This window comes from Fukomys damarensis, unplaced genomic scaffold, assembly GCF_012274545.1.
Source record: "Fukomys damarensis isolate Sample0158 unplaced genomic scaffold, DMR_v1.0_HiC HiC_scaffold_4, whole genome shotgun sequence".
In the NCBI taxonomy this organism is placed as follows: Eukaryota; Metazoa; Chordata; class Mammalia; order Rodentia; family Bathyergidae; genus Fukomys; species Fukomys damarensis.
In genome coordinates this window covers 30,551,298-30,575,219 of record NW_022900916.1, presented here as the reverse complement: position 1 = coordinate 30,575,219, position 23,922 = coordinate 30,551,298, and the positions used below count along the sequence as shown (strand labels likewise).

General features: G+C 41.0%; 1 protein-coding gene across 2 annotated transcripts in view; it reads right to left on the bottom strand.

Moving 5' to 3' along the window:
- Positions 1-23,922, bottom strand: part of Chn2 (chimerin 2) — a 220,403-nt gene that overhangs the window by 114,862 nt on the left and 81,619 nt on the right. For both annotated transcript variants that reach the window (XM_010628292.3, XM_010628291.3), the window contains exon 3: positions 15,677-15,732. In XM_010628292.3, coding sequence (XP_010626594.1) covers positions 15,677-15,732 — 56 coding nt within the window. The remainder of the gene's footprint in view (positions 1-15,676; positions 15,733-23,922) is intronic.

The window sequence follows — 23,922 nt, the reverse complement described above, 5'->3', positions numbered from 1 at the left end:
CTGGGGCCATGAGGAGGTTAACTGGAATAGGAAAATATATTAATCATATGCAACGCTTCAATCTTCTTTACTTCTACTTTTTCTGCATGGCAACTATCAGGACATCATCCACAAGGTGCCTAAGACAGACATGGTCACCAGATCCCACCCTCTCCCCATCCTCATTTCAGTCTCTCACTGTCTTTTCACTGCACAAATTACTTAATTGCTCTTGAAATGGTCTCTTTCTCTCCTTGTCCGCTCTGGTATTTATCTTCCTGGTCATTGCAATAATCTTTTTAATAGTCTGTCTGTCCTCTGTACTTTTATCATCCTCCAGCCTATTTTTTACACTGAGGTCATCACATTGCTCTCTGCTGAAAATTCTGTACTGGTTCCTCATGGTCAGATGGGCAAACCTACAAAATTTAGGGGGACCTCCCCAGACCATTCTACTTAAAAATAATACCTTCTCTCATCACCGTCCTTTTTTATGGCTTATTTTTCTATGACATTTATCGCTACCTGAGATACACATTTTACCTGAGTATTGTGATGGTCACTTTTATATGTTAACTTGAGCAGGCCATGGGATGTGCAGGTATTTGATTAAACATTATTTCTGGTTGTGTCTGGAAGAGGTTTTGAATAGGGTCTGGGTTAAGTAGATGGTTCTCCCCAATGTGGGTGGCTTTCATCCAGTCTGTTGAGGGTCTAAATAAGACAAAAAGCAGAGGAAGGCTGGATTTGCTCTCCCTCTGCCTGCCTGAGCTGGAACATCTATCTTCTCCTACCCTTGGTGGGTGCTCTGGGTTCTCAGACCTTCAAACCAGACTTGGATCAACACCACTTTCTCTCCAACTCTCAGGCCTTTCAACTATACCACTGGATTTCCTTTGTATCCAGACTGTAGATGACACATTGTGGGACTTCTTATCTTCCATTACTACATGACTAATTTATACCTTATTTAAAAATCTCTGCTTATTGGTTCTCTTTCTCTGGAGAACTCTGATATGAGGTAGGGTTCTTGTTTGTTTGTCTGTTTGCTTGTTTCCAATGTTTTCTATTCAAGTGGGAACCACACAGGGCCAGGGATTTTGTGTCACTTACTGTTACATCTCTACTGTCTAGAACTATGCTGGTACTTAGTGGGTACTCAATATATAGTGTTTGAATGGAATACCTGGATAACATGCAAGATTTCTTACTGGTGCTCACACACTCTTGTTCCACCATCTTTATTCCCCAATTATTCAAGTTCTTGATACATAACTCCTTCTAGCTTCTAAAACACACTCTTGTCATTTATAATTTTAGGCCATTCTTGCACAGGATATTTCCTTTGCCTGGAATTATAATATTTGTTCTTCAATCCTGCTATATCCTAACCTGGCAAAATCTCACTGATTTTAAAGATAGAGCTCAAAAGTTGCCTTTTAGCGGAGACCTCCTTTAGCCACCTCAAGCCAGCTCAAGTGTTGGTTCCTGTTCTCCCTCTGAATGTTTTGAAGGGCTAGTTTAGGGCCATGTCACTTTTACTGGGATTAGACTTGTTAGTTTTCACGAGCTCTACATGTGGGCTTTTTTGAAGGAGGGGCTCCTGTTTATTTCCTCTCTATTGCCTACTACCCAGATACATATCCTTCACAGAACACAGCTTTATGAAAGTGACTGACTGATTGCAAGACAGGTCTGCTTAACGCCCCTATGTCCCTTTCTGGGACTTACTGAAATATCAAAAGGATTGCCCATGGAAAGATTATCAGTAGCTGTAGCAAAAACCTTGATGCCTTATGCTACAAGACACAGTACAAAATGTGCTCCCTCCCAGCTATGTGAATCTGCAGAGAGGAGACTGAAGACCACGAGGAACAGCTATGACTTGTGGTCAGTGAGTCCTTTAACCCTGGATCCATACATTCTCTATGTAAAAGGGGAACGTAAGAACCAATATACACTGCTCATATGTTCTGTCCTCAGAATTCCCACCTGGGATAGAAACCAGTAAGAGAAACTGTTAAGAGTTCATTCACATGTATGGCAGAGCCTAACAGCAACAATTACTAACAGTTATTAAGAATTTACTGGGGCCAGGGATTTAGCTCAGTGGTTCGGTGGCCTGCCTTTCAAGCGCAAGGACCTGAGTTCAATCCCCTGGTACCAAAAAAAAATAAATAAATAAAAATAAAAATAGAATTTACTATGTACCACACATTCTTCTAATATTTTCTGTACATAATTAATCCAATCCTCATGACTATCCAATAAGTAACTGCTATGGTTTATATCTATATTTAAAAGCCTCACATGCTCATAGCTAGGGATTTGTGGAGGTGACTGGATCACAGGGTGTGATAACAATCAGTGAATTAGTCCACTATGAATTTAGAGCTGATTTGCTATTAGGAGGTGGTATCCAGTCAAAAGAGGTGGGTCGCTGGGGGTGTGGCCTGGAAGGGTTTATCTCTTCCTGGCGCCTGCCTTCATTTTCTCTCTGCTTCCTGGCACTGCACCAGGAGCCGCTTGCCTCTGCCATGCTGCCCTGCCATGGAAAACTGAAACCTCTATACACTGTCACCCAAATAAGCATCTCTTCCTTACACTGCATCAGGTATTATGTACCAGTGATGATGAAAGTGACTAAGACGGTAAGATCTACTAAACTCATTTCTAAAGAATGTATTGAGGCAGACAGACTCAGAGTGTAAAAGCTGTCCAGATCACCCTAGAACTCTGACCCTAACTCTCACAGTCCACTAGCCATAAGGTGCCTCAGTCTTATCCCAAGGGTGTCTGGAGATGTCCTACTTCACATCATGCTCAAAGCCTTTTGGTCAGCTTTTGTTTCCATGCAGAGAGTTTCCTCACATCCTTTCAACCACCCCTCATTTCTCTCCACCCTCCTTTGGGTGCTAAATTTACCCAGAATAGTTTCTATTGCTCATAGAATCCTGAGGAATATTCCCATTAAATCTAAATCTCTAGAGCTGGAACCAGGTGTATGTAAGTCTTGCCAAGCTCCATAGGTGAGTCAGAATCACACTCAAAGTGGGGAAACACAACTCTAGGTAGTAGTGACAAACCTTAAGAGAACAACCTTTCTAGGAGCTTGGGACTTCTTCCGAAGAGGTCTATATGGATTTTGTTTGACTCCTCTCACACTAGGCTTCCAGGAACACCAAAGGCTCAGCCATGGAAGGCATTTGCCTCTCCAGCTCAGCTTCCCAGGGGCTCCTTTTAGCACACTCTTCTTTGCTACATCTTCCCTGGCACTGTGATTCCTTGAATCTACGTGTTGGTTCCCAAAACTCAGCATCAGCCCTCCTTGTCTGGACAAGCCAATTAGGCCACCGGCTTGGCTCTTGGCTGGAACTCTGTCCTCAGCCTCTGACATCCAAGTAAAATGGCTGCTTCCTCCCACCAAGCCAATTCCCACAGAGGCCACACTGGTCAGGTTGGCTGGCCTCCCACCCTGCAGGGCAATCAAATGCCGTGGGCTGGGCTGCCCATCTTTCTGATACTTCCTACAAATAAGATATCTTGTAAAAAAAAAGAAAAATCCAGGATGTTATTATGTATAGAAATATTATCTTAATATCTAACTTCATATCTCTTTTGCTTCAGTTTATGTTTCTTCTCTTTCTTGGGTCTTCAGTGAAAATGAGAATCTGAGACTACTCTCTAAAGAATAGAGATCCCATTATTAAAAACCATCTCTGTGCCACCTGATTGTCTGTTCTTCCTCAAACTAAATAATCCTTGTTCCTTTAACCTTTGCTAAGAAGCCCCACTTTCCAATCCTTAATTCATCTTCATTATTCTCTGGACTCTCTTTAAATTCTCCACATACCTCTTAGGCTCAAAAAGCTTGAAGTACCCAACAGAATCGAATCAAATCAAGGGAAGACTAACACTGCTGCTAAATTTCTAAGGAGAAAAGACTGAGTGAGCACACATATTTAATTCCTCTCTCCTGTTAGTAAATTCCTTTCTTCAAAGCTTAATGGTATTTGGGTTAAGTGGTGCTAAATATATCTTGAACAAATCAAAGAATGTCTATCATTCTTACTCTTTTCTCAGAAGTTTTTTTTTCCTTCCCTCTCCTGGAAATGTAAGCATATTATATGTACAAATTGGTGGATAAAATAAAATTGATAAACCTAAAGAAAGAGAGAAAGGAAGAAAATGTGGGAGATGGCAGAAATGAAAGACTTATGAAATGTTAACCTTTTTTGCTTTGGAGATTCCTACAGAGGCTTTTTAGACACTCCTCCACTATTATCGCCTTCATGCAATGAAATGTTAACACTACCAAAGAATAGATTGTATGTCTGTTAGTGTCCTGTACATATATTTGTGTTTTAGACATAAAAGAGCTTTTTGAATGCTCTTTCCCAATATCTATTTCCCCTGGGGGTGATACTGACCATATTGAGAATTCATAGTTCAGTGAGCTTTTCATGGCCTTCAAAATACTTTAAATTTTCTTCTAAGAGGAAGGAGGGGGCTATGTATTTTTTTTTCCTTTTTATAGATGAGCAGCTATAGCTCAGAGTGAGTAACTAATTTGCTTTTCTAGCTCACCAGAGTCAGCCACAGCTTCTGGGATGACACCAGTCCCTGACCTAAGTTCCAGTCCTTATTGCTCCATATCACCGTGATGCCATGAAATCCAGAAGCTTGTTCTCCATTATTTTTTAAAAGAACTCAATTTAGCATTTATGAAATGTGCACTCCCCTCAAAATAATTCCCAGTGTGGAAATAAATAAAATGGTGAAGGTGCTTTGCTAATGTTTGTCCTTGCCTCTAACCATGATTTTCCTGACATGTTCTCTAGTCCACATTACCAATTCTGGCACACAGCTATGGGCCCTCAGCAGCACTGGACAGGGAGATGCTCTCCTGCCTCTCAGGACCATGAACCCAAGGGAATGTCTTTGTTCCTGGACCAGAGAATCCCCAACTCTTGCTTTGCTTGCACAGTTCTTATTTTTTCTTCTTGATATTTTGGTATGAAAATCTTCACATGTGGAAAGATCTTTACAGCAAACACACACCACCTACATTCTATATTATTTTATGTCATATCTATGAGTTCATTCCTTTATCATCCATCAATGAAACTTTTTGAAGATGTATTTTGAAGTTGCAGTTATAACATTCTTCCCTGCAAATACTTCAGCATGCAAATCACTAGGCAGAAGTCTATGCCATATAGACTTTTAATAGGAGGGCAACTTTGTTCTTAGAACAGAAGAAAATGAATATAATTTACATGCCCAGGTGTTGTCACTAAATAATTCCACACACACTTTTTCTCATAGGCTGCCATTACTGGCAAGGGACAAAGTGACCATGAGAAAGCAGGTGAAAGAACACCTGCTTCTTGCGACTGTCTTGGCCTCGTCCACCAATTTGCATGTGCTACACATGAAGGTCAAGCTGTTTCTTACAATGCCTTGAAATAAAGTTCTTCCTAGATTACAGAGCGGGAATTTCCTTTTTTTCACTTGTACCATGTAGTATTTGGGAAATTAAAAACCAATACTTTCAATATATAAATGCCAGGCTCACTTTTACATGCTTTACACTTACTAACTCATCCTTCAAAGTTACTACTGGTGCACAATTAAGAGTCAGCAAACTTTTTCTGGCAAGGGCTCATTGGTAAACAGTTTAGGCTATGAAAAACACATAGCCTCTGTCTCAAGGACTCAATTCTGTTATGGTAACATGAAAGCAGTCACAGATAATAAAGAAAAGAATGAGCATTGCTATGTTATAATAAAACTATTACAAAACAGGTGGTAGTTAGTAGTTTGTCAATGGCTCTGCTGTACTAGCAAATGTGAGAATCAGTTCCAGGACATCTTACAGTTATTTTAAGACACAGAGCACATCAATGCCTCCTTATTTAATAGTGAGTCAAATCATATGTATGCACAAATCTTTATTCATTGCACTGAGTAGAGAGAATCATAAACTTATAAGTAATGGTATCCTGATGCCAACTTAAAATATCACAGTGAACCAAGACAAAAATGGTTGAGTTGTATTTTTTAACAGCTGAGACTACTGAAACACAAAGAAGTTTGATCTGCATCCCCAAGGACCACCACAGAGCACAAGGGCACATCAAGCAGTACAACAACATATTTTGTAGAAAAATCCAGGAAGACACAGAACAATTCATCCCACAATTGATGTGTCGTTACCAAAAAGGACACAAGGGGCTGGATGGCAACCAATACAATTTGTTGGGTAGTGCCAAGGCTATTTAATTTTCTTCCATGATAGATGGGGTGGCACTGACATGTAAATAAGGAGGAGGAAAGAGATACCATCACTAAAGCAAAGCCTGCTATTTGGTCCAGCAAGACAGGGAGATCCAGTGTATTGAAAGCTGATGTCAAGTCAGATTGTGTTTTGTCAAAGGACATGGTCAAAGGTGATCAATTACCAGTAGCTCAGTCAGTATCAGTCTCAAGACATCAGAGGAGTGGAAGACTGAGGCAAAGAGGTGGGGCTGGGAAGGTCTGGCTTTTATTAGCACCTAAAATCACCTAAAATCTTGAACTGAGAAGTGCTCGTTAAGTACAAGGATGATCACCTGTGTGAAGGAGCTAATAAGTAGGAAAACAGAAATGTGATTCAAAAGTATTCCTGACACAATGATGATGAATTTATTGTTTTTATTAATGTAAAGGTCAACTCAAAGCACAAGGGAGTCTAGCAAGAATACTTCATGCATAGTCACAGATGAGAAAAATACCTAAGACATCCAAAAAGGGCTGGAGTTTTTAATAGTGTACACTGAATATGGTCAGACATAGGTACACATCATCTCATTAGGACTGAATTTTAATAGTTTTGCTAAGTGCCAATAAAGAAATAATATCAGAGATATTAAAGAAAACAAGTGGGGCTGGAGGCAGGAGATAAAGCTAAATTAAGCACTTGGTCTCTGCAACATAACAATGCGGAAAAGTCGGACACAGAAAAGAGAAAAGGCTAAACAGTTTTAAAGGGTGAACAATTGCATCTAGGAGAGCAAACATAAAAGAAATAAAGGAGGCTGTGGGAAGACTTGGCACAAAAATGTCTAGCACATTTCTGGGTAACCAATGTCATTAACAAAAAGAATTAAAATAAGCTATGAATCTTGATTCCTCTATCTTGGAAGGCAGAGAAGGCATCTGAAATAGAAAAGCCAAGAGAAGTGCGAACAGTCATCCAAATGGTGTGCCTGATACTTGAAGAGCCTCTGCAGAGCTTTTTAAAGCACAAGTGTGTAGGGTGGCATCTCCAAAGTTTCTGATTCAGGAGGTCTGAAGTGAACCCCAAAACGCGCATTTCTGACAAGCTTCTAGGAGATGCCCTTGTTGCTGCTGGCCCTGGGGACCCACTTTAAAAAGCACCAAGTTAGAAGCCCTAGATGTGGGACATAATTATTAGAATCTGGCCTTTGCCCTTCTCCTGTTTCTCATCTCATTTCCTCCCGTGGGAGGAACAATCTCTGGGGCATTGCTTCAGGGAATAACATACGTGAACATGTTAACCCTGCTGAGGCACAGTAAGGACTCCATACATGTCAGCTCTCATTACTGTCAAAGGACTAACGATAAACAAATAGGCAGCATCACGTAGGCTAGTCACACTCAAGTTGGGACCATCTGAGATCGCACCACTCACATCTGACTGATGGAAAATAGATTTAGGCTAGAATTGGTTTTCACCACCCAGTGTTAGCTTAGCCAGGCCCTGTTCCCCTGGGACACATGGCTCACCAGGTACAAAGTGCAGCCAGACTTTATCAGCACTGTTTCTCAGTTACAGTTTAACCTGGTGAGCAAAATCCTGAAGCATGTCTGCAAAACCCCACCAGTGCACCCAGGGCTGTGCACCTGCTCCTCCTCCTAACAGACAGCCCCAGCCATCCTGGAAATCTTTCCGGACCCGACTTCTGAGCACAGGCCAGACACACAATAAGCCACTGTTCTCTTTGGTTGTTGTCTTCATCTGTTTTCTGCTGCTGTAACAGAACACCACAGATTGTGTCATTTATAAACAATAGAGATTTATTCAGCTCATGGTCCTGGAGGCTGCAATGTCCTAGAGCAAGCATGTGTTGAGGGCTTTACTGCTCTATCAAAACAGGGTAAGAGGGCAAGTGAGCAAGGGCAAGACAGAAAGAAGAAATGGGGCCTGACTCATCCTTTTTATTTGTAACTAGCCTACTAAAAGCCCTGTTGTCAATACTGATATGATGGCAATTAAGTTTCAACGTGAGTTTTGAAGGGGACATTCAAGTCATATAAACAGTATACAATAGTCCTTCCAAGTGCCAGAACTTCCTCACCACTATTCTCTTTCAGTTTGGATGGCTCCACTCCACCCTCATCCATACCTAGGATGACACTATCATCGTGAGGGAAAGCGACAGGGCCTGTGTTGTAATACGTGATGTTATAGTTACTCTTTCTTTTTCTAAAACCATGAATCACACAGCACAATATTTCATCTCTATAATATGATGCATATATTTAAGAAATAAAAATCACCCGGTGAATCTCCTCTAGAAGCTTTACCTTGTATCAACTACATTCCACAAGATGCCCCTTGTTTTAAAACATTTATTTTCAATGAATACAAGAGGAAAAGGGGAGAGAACTATGGAATAGTAGTGAACCCCTTTGAATTTATTTAAAATCTGTGAATTAAAAAAATAAAATAAAATCTGTGACTAAATGTATTGAGCTAGTTGAGAATGATTTGGCCAATCATTATGGCTTGTTTACAACTTCTAATCCCTGTCTAATTTCCCCTAGTGTCCTCAGTCCACTCATGGATAAGTATAGGCTTAGGTGTGTGCTGTTCTTCTCTAGCCCTGGCCTCTCAGAATCTGAACTGTGTAAGAGATGGACCTCCAGAGCCCTGGCCCCTGCTTGTGAATTCACCTTTGAAATTTCTGTATTGCCTTGAAGACATTCAAAGCATTCCAAAGAGAGTGATTTTTTTTCTTTTTTGGCAAGGGGCAGGATGGGGGGATCAAAGTACTCATCAATAAGAAATTAAATATTTATTTTGAAAAGCACAAAATATTTGTTTTTATCTTTAGGGGAAAACCCCTTATATGTCAAAACCTTTTTTCTAATATTAGTTTTACTAGAAACAAATACGACACTATTGTTAAGTGTAAAACCACAGCAAGTCTAGCTCGGAACAAATTCACATCAAGAAAAAGTGTTGCCTGCATCAGCGTGGGAGATGAAAGCCTGGGAGGAAAAATGGTAGAAAAGCCCTTTATTCTTGGTCTTGTCAATATTAAGAGGATAAAAGAAGCCTAGTGAAGAGGCTGTAGGATGAAAAGAATAGAAATATTTCTTAGCATGGAAGAAACAGCCTTTTGATTACTGCATATAAAGCCAATTAAAGGGTAATGAGATTGATTTTTGTTTGTGGCATGTAGGATCAATCTCATGACTTTAGAGACATATCTTCCCCGGATACCTTGAATCGGTAGCATTTTCATGTTCTACCAAATGCATTTTGCTTTAAAATATTTATTTTCAATGAATGAAAGAAGAAAAGTGAGAGGGGGGCTATAGAATAGTAAAGAACCCCTTTGAGTTTACTTAAAATTTGTGATTTAAAATGTACTGAGCTAGATTCATTCATAGGAAAATGGATACATACTGAAGATATACTCCTAAGTGAAATAAATAAGGCACACATGTGTAAATATCGAATAGTTTCTCTGGTGTGAATAATCTGCAATAATACAGAAGATCCTAATAAGATTACTGACATTTAGAAATGGGAAGAAAGGAACTAAAGGTGTAGGGAAGGTGGGATGGGTAGAGTAAGGGTAATAAGGGAAAAGGAAAAAATGTGAGATAATGAAAAGATGGAAATAAAGTGTTTGTAGATGGGGAGGGGAGGAGGGGGTGAAGGGAGAGAACCAAGACTTGTCATGTAGAGGTACAAGATCCCAACAACGAATGTAACTGTGCTGTATCCCTAAAATGTACCAATAAACTCAATTAAAACTGAAAAAAATAAAATGTACTGAGCTAGTGAACAATGGTTTGGCAAATCATTATGCTTTGTAACACCTTCCAGACATGCCTAGGCCAAAATAAATGCCTAATGCCACAAAACTGAAGTCTAGGTATGATTAATAAAAATTTAAAAGGCATTATGAAAAAAAAGGAAATGCTTTTGTAGGATTCAAAGAATAGTTTTACAAATAGAGATGAAAGAGATGAAATGGGTAGATATTTAGGCCATGAAAAACTAGAAAAATGCACAAAGTCAAAGAAGAAATAAGGTAGCGAGGGACTGCTGCAATTTAAGATTGAATATTGTCACCTGCGCTTTGTCTAACCTCTGAAATCAAGAAAAAAAGCTGATTTCTGATCATGATGATGGAAACCTCAGTTCTACAATCCACTTTTGCACTAAAAAAACAGATTTCTCAAATAGATTATTTTATGGCAAGGAAGAAGGGAATGAAGTTGCATAAAATGGAGAACAATGGGAAATAATAGCATATAATTTTATTTCCCTTTTATGGAATTGCTTTTCATAATCTCATATTCACTGCAGCACTTTCAAAAAAGACAAATGACACCAAATCATTTATAGTCACAAAAGAATTTCTGCTTACGTGGTGTATCTTTTAGGCAATTCTAGTGGAATTTGACTTTAAATTAGTCATGCAAGTAAATCTTGACATTTTGGCCTTTTGGAAGGACCAGAAAGAAAGTTGGATTATTCCAGGAAAAAAAAAATATTAGTCTGTGTTTAAGTAAGTGCCTTAACAACTGCCAAAAGTCCAACTGGCTACCCTAATAACAGCATTGAGTAAACCTGATATGCTATTAGTAATAGTTTGAGGATTCTAAATTCCTTACGTTAGCGATCTCTATCCTTTTTTTCCCCATCATTTTGCTCTATATTTACTGATTACCCACTACTGCTGGGCTATGCTCAATGCCAGGGATATACCTATGATTAAAGCTGAGGAGGTCCCTGGAGCATGAATTCTTCTGGATACAGCTATACCAGCAACATTAAAATAAGCTAAGAAAGCATATTAGAAAGTGCATTAAGTACAGCAGTGCCCCCTTAGCTGTGGCTTCTTTTTCTGCATTTCAGTTACCCATAGTCAACCAAGGTCTGAAAATTTTATGTGGAAAATTCTGGAAATAAACAATATATAAGCTTTAAATAACTTGTATTATAGTTTATTATTACTTGTTAATCTCTTATTGTGCCTAATTTATGAATTAAACTTCATTATAGGTATGTATGCATATATGTATGTATAGGGATAAACCCAATATAATATTTAAGGGCTTCGTACTGTCTTCTGTTTTAGGCATAGAGTATCTTGGGACATATTCCCTGTGAATAGGAGGGGACTACTATATTATGGGCAAAATAAGTATAACTTATCTGAGTGCTGGAGAGATGCTAATTTTCATGGGAGTCAAGGAACACCTCTATTATTGGGTGACATTTCAGCTGCAACCTGGAAATATATAAATCAGGGACAAGAATTCTAGGCAAAGAATGGTGCAAAGGCCCTATGGTAGCAACACTGGTTTGTTCAGTGAATGGGAATAGAGGGCAGTGTAGTTTAAGAAGGATAACACAGACAGGGCAGGGGCTATTGCACAAGGCACACAATGGCTCATAGGCACAGCAAGATGTTTGAATTTCATTCTAAGAGTAATGGGAAGCTACAGGAAAGGGTGTGAATTATATTTAACAATAATGATTTAGGCTCCCAGTGGATGAACAGAGTGTGTGTGTGTGTGTGTGTGTGTGTGTGTGTGTGTGTGTGTGTGTGTTAATGTGGGCTGCATGGAGGGTACCATGAGTGAAAGCAAGATCAGGTCGGGGCTGCTGACCTGCACAAGTCCTGGCTGGAAAGGTGGCAGAAACCACGTAACTGTCATGAAGGTGAAGAAAGGAGGTGCATGCAAGATAGCGTGGAGGTGAGCTGACACCACTAGAATGGAAGAGACAGGGGCAAGGGTGTGAATGAGAAGAGCCTGGGTCTGTATCAGGCATCACACCTGTGAAGGCCCATGAGCCTTTCACCTGCAGAGGCCAAGCAGCCAGATGGAGAGAGGTGTGTGGAGTTGAAAGGAGACGTCTTAGCTAGAAAAACAAATTTGGGATTCAATATTCTGCCCAGGTCCCGGTAGAACAGGCACACATTTGGTAATTAATAAATGCTTATCAAGTAACTGATTGATAACTGACAGAAAGGGCAAGTGAGAATTTTGCATCCTGGAAGATGTTTTGAATCTCTTGGCAAGAAGTATTCAGGTTATGGCTGCAGAGTGCCAGGTACCATCATGGCTCAATAAATATTAATTTACAATGATGAATCTCAAGAAACAAGGAGCTTTTATTTCAGCCGCTGACCTACCTGGCTTACCTGGGGCCAGGGGCAACATTCAGCCACTTGTACCTTCTGTTTCTCACTTTCAGTATCTTTTCTCCTGGTGGTTTAATTTGTGACCTGGGCATCTCACTTTGTTTTTCATCATTACTACTTTGCCCTCACATAAGGGCATCCTGCTGACTGCCCCCAGTGGCTGTCTCTGAGCCTGTTCTTCACAGGTTTCTGAATATGCCTTGAATCATATACCTCAATGGAGTAGCTATCATATGCCTGTCATACTAGACACCTGGCAGGTAGCAATCCTACAAGGAAGATGTTTACCCTTGGGTTCGGCTTTTTTTGGTGTGAGGGTATAAGTGGTTAGCTGTAGGTCAGATAAGTACTGGCAGAACAAGAAGTCAAGACAAATCCAACTGGACAGTGCAGCTTAACTGCCTTGCCAGCTTGTTGAATTTTGCATGCTGAATCTGTCTGTACCCTTGTGTTACCCAGTTCTCGGTGGAGTCCATCGTGAAGTTGGTGTGTGTTCTTGCAATCAGTTACTGAGTCAAGTTGGCCTGCAGTGACAGTGTTTCCTATCTCTGCATTGCAGACTTCACTTGGCACTCTAATGAGGGTACTGATCCTGTGAACTTGAGGACCCTAGGAGAGGCCTGCAGCCCAGGAAGGTAGTCTCTGTAGTCATAGAGAGCAACAGAGAATGGAGATGCTAGAGCCACCAGCCAGGGACCAGGGAGGAAGGGTGGAGAAGATGGGCCGGGACTATGGAGAAGGACAGCAGAGCTATGTGTACAAGGAAGATGGGCACTCATCCTACCTATCTTAGAAGAGCAATGAACTAAAAAATACATCCCCAAATCATAACTCATTGTTCCAACAAAAAAGCCATTATGACTTTATGCAAATGTGTTAAGCCAGCATTGATTTCACTGGCCTCATACTCTAATGAGAGGCTGTCTGTCTCCATTAGGCACAAACCTCCAGCCGGGGGTGTGACGAGGAAGAAAAGAAACACTGCCCATGCCAGGAGCAATGGTTTCCCCTTCGTGCAAGATGAGGCAGTGCCTTGACTCACAGAAGGCCAAGTCCTAAGAGGCCCAGTGATTTGGGCAGGAATTAGTCAGTTACCATCTCACCAGAGAGTGATGTGAATCAAGGCCTGGCTGCTGGCACTCATCCCAACTGCACCTGTTCCTCTGGCAAACTCCAGCATTTATCACCTGACACCTGCCTGGCTGCTGGGTCCCTGCACTGCCTGCGGAGAAAGCTGATGAAAATTCACAAGAGGTTCCACGGCAGAAATTGGATGTGGGATTTCTAGAGGACAGCTACCTATGGATCAAGCATTAACCAGGCCTTACCTGTTAATGAATCACATTGGTACATGTGGAAAGGTTAAAAGTTTGGTTTATATGACAGACAAAAGGGGAAGAAAAGCTACTTGCGCACCATATCCTTTTAATTATAGCAGAGGGTGATGGCTGGATGGCATGAACTGATATATGGTAGGCTCTCAGTCCACCGAATGTCTGTCTGGAGAGCTTTGCTTGAATGCTAGGAAGGATTTCTTTGATGGTCTCACCTGAATCCACCCACCTCCCCTGCTCACAGTTCACCTGCCTCAAAGAATAACTGACATGGTTGCAAGGATTTTGAGTAACAGCCTCTCTCTCTCTCTCTCTCTCTCTCTCTCTCTCTCCCCTCCATTTCCTTCTCCATCCTACCTCTCCTTCTCCTCCCTTCCTCCCTCCCTCCCTCCCACACCACACAGAGATAAAACTTTAAACATATATTCAGTTACATCATAATTGTGTTTTCTTTCATTATGAATACTCAGAATGCCAACAGCCAAGTTCTTTGTTGTATTTCCTACACCTCCTATACAAAAGCTGAAACAACACAGGCTCTCCATTTGTATCTGCTGAATACATGAATGAATAAACGAATATTTACCAACCTCTAGGGTTTCAAACATTGGTGCTCAGTCTTGCCTACTGAGTTCTTGTTAATACCCCTAGATAGAGGTCTTAGTAATATTCTAATTTTACAAATATTCTTTTCCTTGAGATATCTAAGCCCTCCATATTCCTACACATGGTTATACTTTTTCTGATGGAGAAACATTAAATGAAAAGTAGAAGTAGCTTGATTCACAATTTGTACTGAAAAACCCTTATTTAGTACATTTCATTTATATATTTATCCTACTTTTTCCTTATTTAAATATTACTGAATAGCCAAAGAACAACAGACTGCAGAGTTAGTGATACAAGGTGAGACTACTAAATCAACTGAAACTCATCCTGGATTTTCTTCATAATCATCAGCAATATTCCTGGGATGAAAATGTCTAGTTTACACTGTATTAAACACCAGGTTGTTTGATTAATTTGAGCACCTTACACAGAGAAATTTTTTATGTGAAAAATTCATTGAACTTTGGTAAGTTAGCTCTCATAGTTAGACCTAAGTCTTTGAAACAGGTTCAAAACCAGATCCAGAAAGTACTGAAATCTAAGGCTGAGTCTCAAGAATGTCAGAACTAGAGCTTTTCCCCTCGAGAGTGCATACACTCTAAAAGCTCTCTGCTATTCTATATTTTATCAAAGTAACAGAAAAATAAGTGAGGGTTTGTGGGCCTTTGGTTTGGAGGATATTAGTTTAGCCATTAAGAAATCCGGTCAAGATAAAAGCAGAAAAATTAAGCCTTAGTCCTGGCCTTTCAAACTGCGCTTGACTTCCAGGTGGTTAGAAAGGCAGCTTGTGAAGGAAGGCTTGGAAATGTCCTTGGCTGGTCAGGATTGTTTATGAATTGGTATATTTTTAAGCTATCCCTAGATTTAAAAACACAGTCACTTTTCATGTAAAGATATTTTGATTTAAAATGCAAAAATTTCCTAAACATGGGTATTATACCCACATATTACTTATTCTTTCTGCTGAAAATGTTGCACAACTTAAAAAAATACTTAATGAATTTAAAAAATGGTAAGAAAAAAACCAACCAGAATACACATTTTAGGACCTTTACAAAGGGTGTTTAATTTCTTGTGCAATGGTTAAAAATGTGAGGCTTCTGATTCTAAATTAGTTTGTAAATACTTTTAAATAACATCCGATTTGAAAATATAGATTACTAAGATATTTAATTTGGTGACACTCCTAACCAATGTTATCAACTCCCAGGAAACCTGAAATTTCCCCAACATCAACACAGTGCTGACAAATTCATCATATTTAACAAGGTGTATTGGAAATAGCTGAGCACTGACCTCCCGAGGACAAATGATCCTCTTGGGACGAGGTGCCTCTTGCTGTAACTGATACACTGCCAAAAACAAACAAAAAAAAAGAAAAAAGAAAAGAAAGATAATTATAATTAGAAAACTGCAGCAGATACCAACATGCCTTCAAATATTCCCACCTACATTCATCTACAGAATTCAGAATTGCAGATATGAAACATGAAGAAGATACAGGCACATTTCTTTAGACTGAGTCAAGTCAGATCATTTATATGGAAATTACTCACCATGAACATAAACTGGCAAAATTGATTTTTTTTCATTCTTCTAAGGCCAATTTAGTTTTATAATTATTTCTGGCATTGTTCATTTTATGGCTTTCTTGGAAGACTAGATACAACTAAAATTCTTTTGACTGTTTTAGAGAGGAGAGTACCTGAATAGTAAGATCATATAATAGGATTCATGAATTTAAATGCCCATGTCTTGACATAGCAGGATAGGAGTGTAATCCTCTGAAATGTTACAGTTATGTACAAAGACAGCTGATTCTGTGAATGCGTGGAACACCAAGAGATCTCCCCCACCTTGCCCTGTCTCTCTCTCCACCCTCTTCCTCCCTCCACTTTTGCCCCACTCATCACAGGATTCTCATTTTTTGACCCTGACCCATCCATCTACCCTCCTTTTTCACATCTTAATAATATAATAATAATAACTCTTTTCTAACTTATTTTAATGACAGTCTTTTAGGTTTGGACATGAAGGGAAGCAGGTAATTGTTTTTATATACAAATAAAATTAATTTATCAGGCTATTGTTTGTGATTATTCAGACTACAAGTGATTTTTCTGCTGCTCAGTTAATGATTCTCTCTCCCTATCTCTGTTTCTGTTTCTGATTCTTCCCGCCCCCCACATACACTGGGGATGGAACCCAAGACTTTGTGGATGCATAAGCAAGTGCTGTACCACTGAGCGGTACCTCTAGATTATTTCTTATAGAGGGAAAAACTACCCTATGTTGGTATCTTTGGATACTATTTCACTGAAAACAAAACAAGCTGATCCTGAAGTGGAAATAATTAATCTTAGATAAATCTACTAAAAGTTAAAAATCAGATCATATAAAGTCTTTCTGGAAAATGTAGTGAGATGAGCACAAATTTTATAAATTTATGATTTATTCTTTAAAAAAGAATTTTAATAGAAGAACAGTCATATGGAAAAAGGAAAATATAATTGTGGCCATACTGTAATTATGGCTCCCTGATGACTTCAACTCAACATGGCTGTTTTCTTATGAATTGAATATAGAGTCTTGAGCCTTAGCATGGAGGAGAGCTATCCAACCCTCTTACAGATGTAATGGGCCACATGTCATCAGTGTAGGTTGCCCACACTACTGATGTATGTGTCACTTAAGGACAATTGTACCCACACATAAAAGGAAAGCAGAGTTCAATATAGCCTTCTGGCTCAGAAATATGCCAAAAATGACAAATAAGGGGCTTCTACCCTTATGCTTCCCTATGGATAAAGAGCCTAAATGTCCTAATGGACCAGTGCATGGAAAGAGGGCTGGCTGGAGGGAAGATGGGCTGCCCTGCAACACACCACCAGTGGGCACACCCTGTTCAGCTTGTGCCACACACTTCCCGTGGCTTCCTCAGCACCATGTGTCCTGGTTTTCCTCCTATGCTGGTGTTTCTTTTCCCATGTCTGTTGCTGACTTCCCCCCTCTGTCTGCCCATGATCAAAGGAAATCTCCAAGGCTTATCACAGACCCAGTCAGGTCTAACTCTCCCTCCTTCTCTGCCTCAGGACTTGCCTCTACCACTAAACTTCATGCATCTTCTCCATGCAGAAGGTTTCCATCTCTGCTCACGGTCCTCCTACAACTCTAGATTCTTCCTAGGTTTCTCAAATACCACATGTTGAAAGTCAAACTCAGGGTCTTTCCCTCCCACTCTAGGCTTCTTTTCCTGGTGTCCCCTAAGGAGCCAGCACCCACAATTTCTCCAGCCAGCACTCTGGAGCACATCCACAACAATGCATGTGGCCAGCTGGGCATCAGGCCTGTCAATCTGCTTTTTCTCAGGCCTGCTCACTCATCTCCCTCAATATCACTAATGCCCTACTCCAAGCTCAAGATTGACTCTTTCCACCTGCTCTCTCCCTGGCGGTGGCCAGAATGATTGCAGTAAATGTCAATCAGATCATGACCCTTCCCTCAAAAGCTTCCATGGCCTCTTACTGCTCTTGAATGAAGATCAAAGCCCTTAGCACAGTACAGTGCCCCAATGGTCTTGCTTCTAGCTACTTTTACAACTGTGCCATATATCATGCTCTATTCATTTAAGTTATCTTAATCTCCTTTTCTAAATGCACAATTCTCCAATCACTCGGGGGCTTTGTACATGCTATTTCTTCTGAATATGGCACATTCTCCTCCCTCTACCTCTAGTTATCGGCCTCTCATTGTTATGACTTTAGTTCAAATATCAAGTTTTTGGAGGAGTCCTTTTCTTTCACACCAGACTCAAAGACATTACCCCTATTCTGTGTTCTTATAATTCCCTACACTTTGCTTTATGTAACTTATCCTATTATAATTATATAGTTATTGGCATGAGTTCTAAAAAAAAAATTCTCTCCACCAATATAAACCCATAGTCTCTGCTCTTAAAGAATCCTAACCATGTTTTAGATCAAGAAATGAAAATATTTTTATGAAATAAGGCAGTAAATACAGAAGATGCCAAAACACCAGTTATTGAAGGGTGTGGGTTACCAGCACCCATTGTAAGGGAATGATTCAGTGAACTACACTAGTCTTCTAATGGCCATCATGCTCTTGCAATAAAGACTGAGAAATCTGTTACCACTGATGGGGAGTGACATTCAGGACATTCTGGGGCAGAGATTTGGCTCAGTGGGTAGGGCGCCTGCCTTGCAAGTGCAAGGACTGGAGTTCAATCCCCAGTACCAAAAAAAAAAAAGAAAGCAACTGAAAATACATATTTAGGAAACCAATTTCCCCATTAAAAAAAGCAAAAACTTCTCCATAAATTCATGTTTCTTATTTCAACACTGTAAAATGCCTAACTACTAAGTGTAAGATAAACTCTTGGCTTATACAGTACATAGTATAAAATATACATGAAAGGCCTGGGGATTTGGCTCAGTGGTTCTGGTGACTGTTTTGCAAGTACAAGGGACCAAGTTTCATCCCCGGTAGAAGGGAAAAACATTCAGGACATTCTGTTAAGTAAAAACACAAGGTAAAGATATATAGTATAAATTGGCTCTCAGTAGCTAAATGTTCTACATCTATGGATTCAGCTAAACATTAATTAAAGATATCTGGAAAAAATTCCATCTGTTCTGAACACATACGACTCTTTCTGATCATTATTCCTTAAATAATACAGCATGATAACTGTGTCCATAGTAGATGCATTGAATTGGGTAATTAAGTTATATAGAAATGATTTAAAGTATGTAGGGAGGCTGTGCACATGTTATATGTAAATACTGTGCCAATTTATATAAAACACTTGAGCACGCACAGATTTTGGTATTTGTAGAGTTCCTGGAGGCCATTCCCTATGGATACAGGGACAGCTACACACATATATACCTTCATGTATGCGCACATACAGCTAGACACACCTGTATGTACATATAGTGCACACACTTTAATTTTAAGAAAGGGGATAAAATAACATGTGTATATTCATAAATAAACTCTGGAAGGAAAAAGGAAACAATGAAAGCAGTTATCTTCAGGGGATAAAAAGACAGGAGAGGGAGGAAGATTCCTCAATGTACATCTTACTCTACTGTTTGGGCCTCTGGACCACAAGTTTATATTGCTTATTCCAAACAAGAAAAAAAAAATGGCTGGGGGAGACTGGGGCAGAGAAGGGCACTGGAAGGAGGAAACATGAGGAGAAGTTGTCTATGAAAGGCAGTGAAATAACTGTGGTCCTTCCCCTGATTGTCATAGGACAGTTTATGCCTTTCCTAAACCCGAGGTATGGCCATAATCCCAGTACTCTGGGAGGCTGAGGCAGGAGGATTACAAATCTAACCCAACCTGGGAAATTTAGCAAGACCCTGTTTCAAAGAAAAAAAAAAAGACAAAGTCTAGGGATGAAGGTTAGTGTGAAGGTTCTGGGTTCAATCCCCAGTACCAAAAACAAAAACAGAAAGGGAGGTTGTATGGAGGCCCTTTGCCCTCTTGAATCAGCTCTAACACTGCTAAACTCTTCATTAGGATAATAGGAACCAAAGATCTTCTAAAATTGCAGAGTCCTTGATCCCATGCAGTTGTAGTATCCACATTCAGAGACTTTTGTCCACTTTCTGGGCCCATCCTTGGTGCCTCCGAAGCCAGCAGTGACACTGGGGATGGAGCTGGGATGGCTATATGAACAACATTTTTAATTCAGGAGGCTAAGGAAGAGCACCTGTTAAAAGAGAGTTGCAATTTTAGCTAAATGCTCCTTTGCAAATATGTGAGCACATGCCACACGCCAGGCACCGGTCAGCATTGTGTGGAGGCTCTGAGGATGCACAGAAAGGCAGGCAGAGGGAAGGGAGCAGCCCAATTGAGTGTGGCCATGGGTCAGGAATGACACTCTATTGAGTCTTCACAGGAACCCCCCCAAACAGCTTTTCATCATCATTCTGGTTTCTCAGATGAGAAAACATGTATGGAGAAGTTAAATATTTGCCCCAGGAATTCAGCTAAAATGTAAGCTTTGGATTTCAAAGCCCTGGCGTATCGTCCCTATGCTCCTGGTCCTTTGAACTTGCTGTATCCTCCACCTGGGTGGCTCTTTCCTAACATCCATGGTTAACTCACTGCTTTCATTCAGGTCTGAAATTTCCATTCATCAAGGAATCCTTCCGTGACTTGCTTATACAATTGTTCCCTTATACTGCATTCATCACTGTGAACACTGCTAATTAACAAAACATAAATATTTATTTATTTTGTACACTACCTCCCTTGACTACAGTGTGAGCTTGATGAGGAGAGAGACTTTGTTCTGTCCATGAAGGGGCCCCAGTGCTTAGAATGGTTCTGGGCACAGGGGAGATGCTTCCTGGATATTTGAGAAAGGGACAGACTGTCACTAACAGCCCAGGGGACACAATTTTATGCTTTCTAGGAGACTGATGCAGTGAAGGAGATGTGCTTGGAGAAACAAAATCAAGGTGAGACAAGGATTTATGGAGCGGGAGGAGGAAGCTCTGGGTGCTTGGCATGGTTTCCCAAGGGGACAGAAAAGGGGATGTCCTTGAGGGATTGGGGGTCTCTGCAGTAGAAGTCAGAGAGGGTTCCCAAAAGGGGAAAGAGCAGCAGCAAGGAAAAAACTGATGTGGAGCTGGTGAGCAAGGGCTCAGTGTGGCGGTGTGTGAGAAGGAAGGGAGCTGGCCCATGGGTGCCATGCTAACGAGTGTGGGTTCCTTCTGCAGTGAGGGGAATGGAACCATTTTTAGTAGGAGGGCAGCATCACCGTGTCTGTTTTAGAACAACAACAATGAGAATGGTACGCACTCTATGTGCATGTTCTCATTGAGCTTCCTGATAACTTACTGATAAACTAGAAGAGACCCCTGCCGGCTTTGAAGACACCAAGGCCACCCAGATCACAGGATGAAATCCGGACTGAAAACCTGGATTTCCAGACTCCCAAAACCTGCACTTTTTAGTCTCATCCAGGGGTTCCCTGAAGTAGATGGTGGAGAGGTCTCATTGGGCTGCTTGCATCAGAATGTCCAAGAAGCGATTATGAAATGCAGGTTCCCAGCCTTCATCCTGCCATCCCTGCCAGTCTGTTCTTTTTAAAGCTCTTCAGGAAATTCTATGGTATATCATAGCCAGGAGGGAGGCTTGCTCTTTGCCTTGTTAAAAGAGGGATTGGAGAGGGAGTCCCTTGGATGCAGGAAAGCGAGAGAGAACAGCACTTCACTTGTACACAATAGACATGGTGAAAGTGTGAGTGAAAATCAGACCGCGGAAATGCAAATGAAAAGACAAGCTGACTGCACAGGAGGATTAACAGGATTTAACTTCAGCTGGAAGGACCCTGAGTGACATTGAGAGACACCGAGTGACTGAGCTGCCACTAACAGAAATGAAGGGTGGAGGCAATAGAACATTTCCGTACAGGTTCTCTCACGAGTCAGGAGCCTAAATCCCACAGCTATGTCTTCCAGGTACCCTCTGAGCATAATAAGGAGAAATGCAGTAGTTCTCCAATCACACAATGGGAAAGAACCAGCGAGCGGTGGTTTGGAGGGGAAGTGGGAGGCTCTGTGCAGACCTTCAGACAGGGCTGCCACCTCTCCCTTTTGGCCCCTCTGCAGAAAACATCATGAACTGATCACTTGTTTCTCAGTCAGAAGGTCTCAGAATCTGCAAGACCTTCTCCGTGCTGTTCCAAGCAACAGAAGTTGGCAAACAGTCACAGACATATTTGCCATCTGGGTTATGTGTCTGTCTGTACAGATAATGAGATGGCAACCAACTGCAATGGCAGCCAAACAAAAAAACAGAGTCCAATTTGCTATGTTAGCTTCAAATGAGAGCCTGCTCATCAGTTTCAGGGTTAGCTACAACAGAACACACATCTATGAAAAAAGCTCCAAGCCATGTTTAATATAACTGAAACATGTCACATAATCTGAAAATGTCACTTCCTGAATTGTCTTTGTTCAACAGACACATTTCACAAGCAAAATCCAATAATGAATGTCCCTTTTTAGGTGGTTCTGTGAGCAGTAAGGTGAGAAGATAGAATTTGTTTCCACGGCAATGCCCCAAATATGTTCCAGGCACTCCCTAGTACTGGGCCCTCTATAGCACTGGTGAGAATCCTCAGCACTGAAGCAAACTATTTGTCAGGACTGGTGGTGGTCACTGAAGAATGTGGAAGTGAAAATGGGGATCCCAGGTTTCCTGTGAAGTCTAAGGGCAGATTGAGAAATCCAATGGCTTCCTTTTTGTTCAGTAAGAAACCTGACTCACCTTCCTCTGGGTACAGAATCAACTTACTCCTACAGATGACCTAGGAATGCCCAAGGCCTGGGAGTGCTGAAGCTCAGTCCAGATCCCTCAGCTTTAGACAGCCAGCCCCCAGGGATACTGCTGTAGCACACTTTTTTATAAAGAGGGGCTGCAGGTCTAGGAGCCCAGTGTAGCCAAATGGTCACGAAATTAAACCAGAAACATCCTCATCACTCCTGTCTTCTCAGCTTTCATAGAAAAAGCTTAGAGCTGTGAGCAAAGAACTGAAGATGCTGGAGATGCCTTCCTCAGCTATTAAGGACTTACTACTTCTCTTGTCAACTGGCAGTGGGAAAAACTCAAGGACAAGACCTGTGGAACTTCAAGCCAGGAGGTCTCAGGAATTTGTGTGCCTAAGGGAAGCCTGTGGGACTTGATGAATTGTAGATTTCCCCATCCCCACTTTTCTAATTCAACGCCAAGGAACGACTATTTTAACTATTCCTCATGCAATCACAGGTGGGACTTTTGGGAGGTGTGGCTGGACCATGGGGGAGTGATCATCAGTAGAACACCGATGAGTTTATAGGCAATATGATGCTGGGAGGTGAAGCCTGGTCAGAGGAAGTATGTCCCTGGAGGCATGGTCAGGAAGGTTGCATCTCCCTCCTTCCACCCTTGATCAGTCTGCTTCCTGCCTGCCTTGTCATGAACAATTCTCTGTCATGCCCCTCTGCCATGCCCCACTGCAATGCCTTCAAGCCATGGACTGGAACCTCTACAAACGGTGAGCCAAAATAAACCTTTCCTCCTTTAAGTGGTGGGTATATTGCGTCAGATAAGAAAGTAATGAACACCCTCCACCCTCTGCAAGATGACTCTGATGCAGAGGGTCTGCAAATCAGGATTGTGAGGTTCCAAGCTCCTATTTAGAAAACCAGGCACAGCCCTGACTACTTGACCTGTTGCCCAGGAAAGGGCCCCTGGGGAGAGCTGTCAGCCACAGCATCTGCTGCTGAATCAGCATTTGGCCTCTTAAAAAAGAAAATCTTTCTGAGTACACCCATGATGGCTGGCATTTGAACCTGTCTGTTTAGGGCATATGGTTCATATAGTTCTTGCTTAAAGTTTCACATGTGGTTTCATTATTATTTTTAGGTGAATTTAGAGTAGTATTGGAGATTGAACCCAGGGCCTTCATAATGAGCTATACATCCAGGCCTTTTCTGATCTTTTTTTTTTTTTTTTTT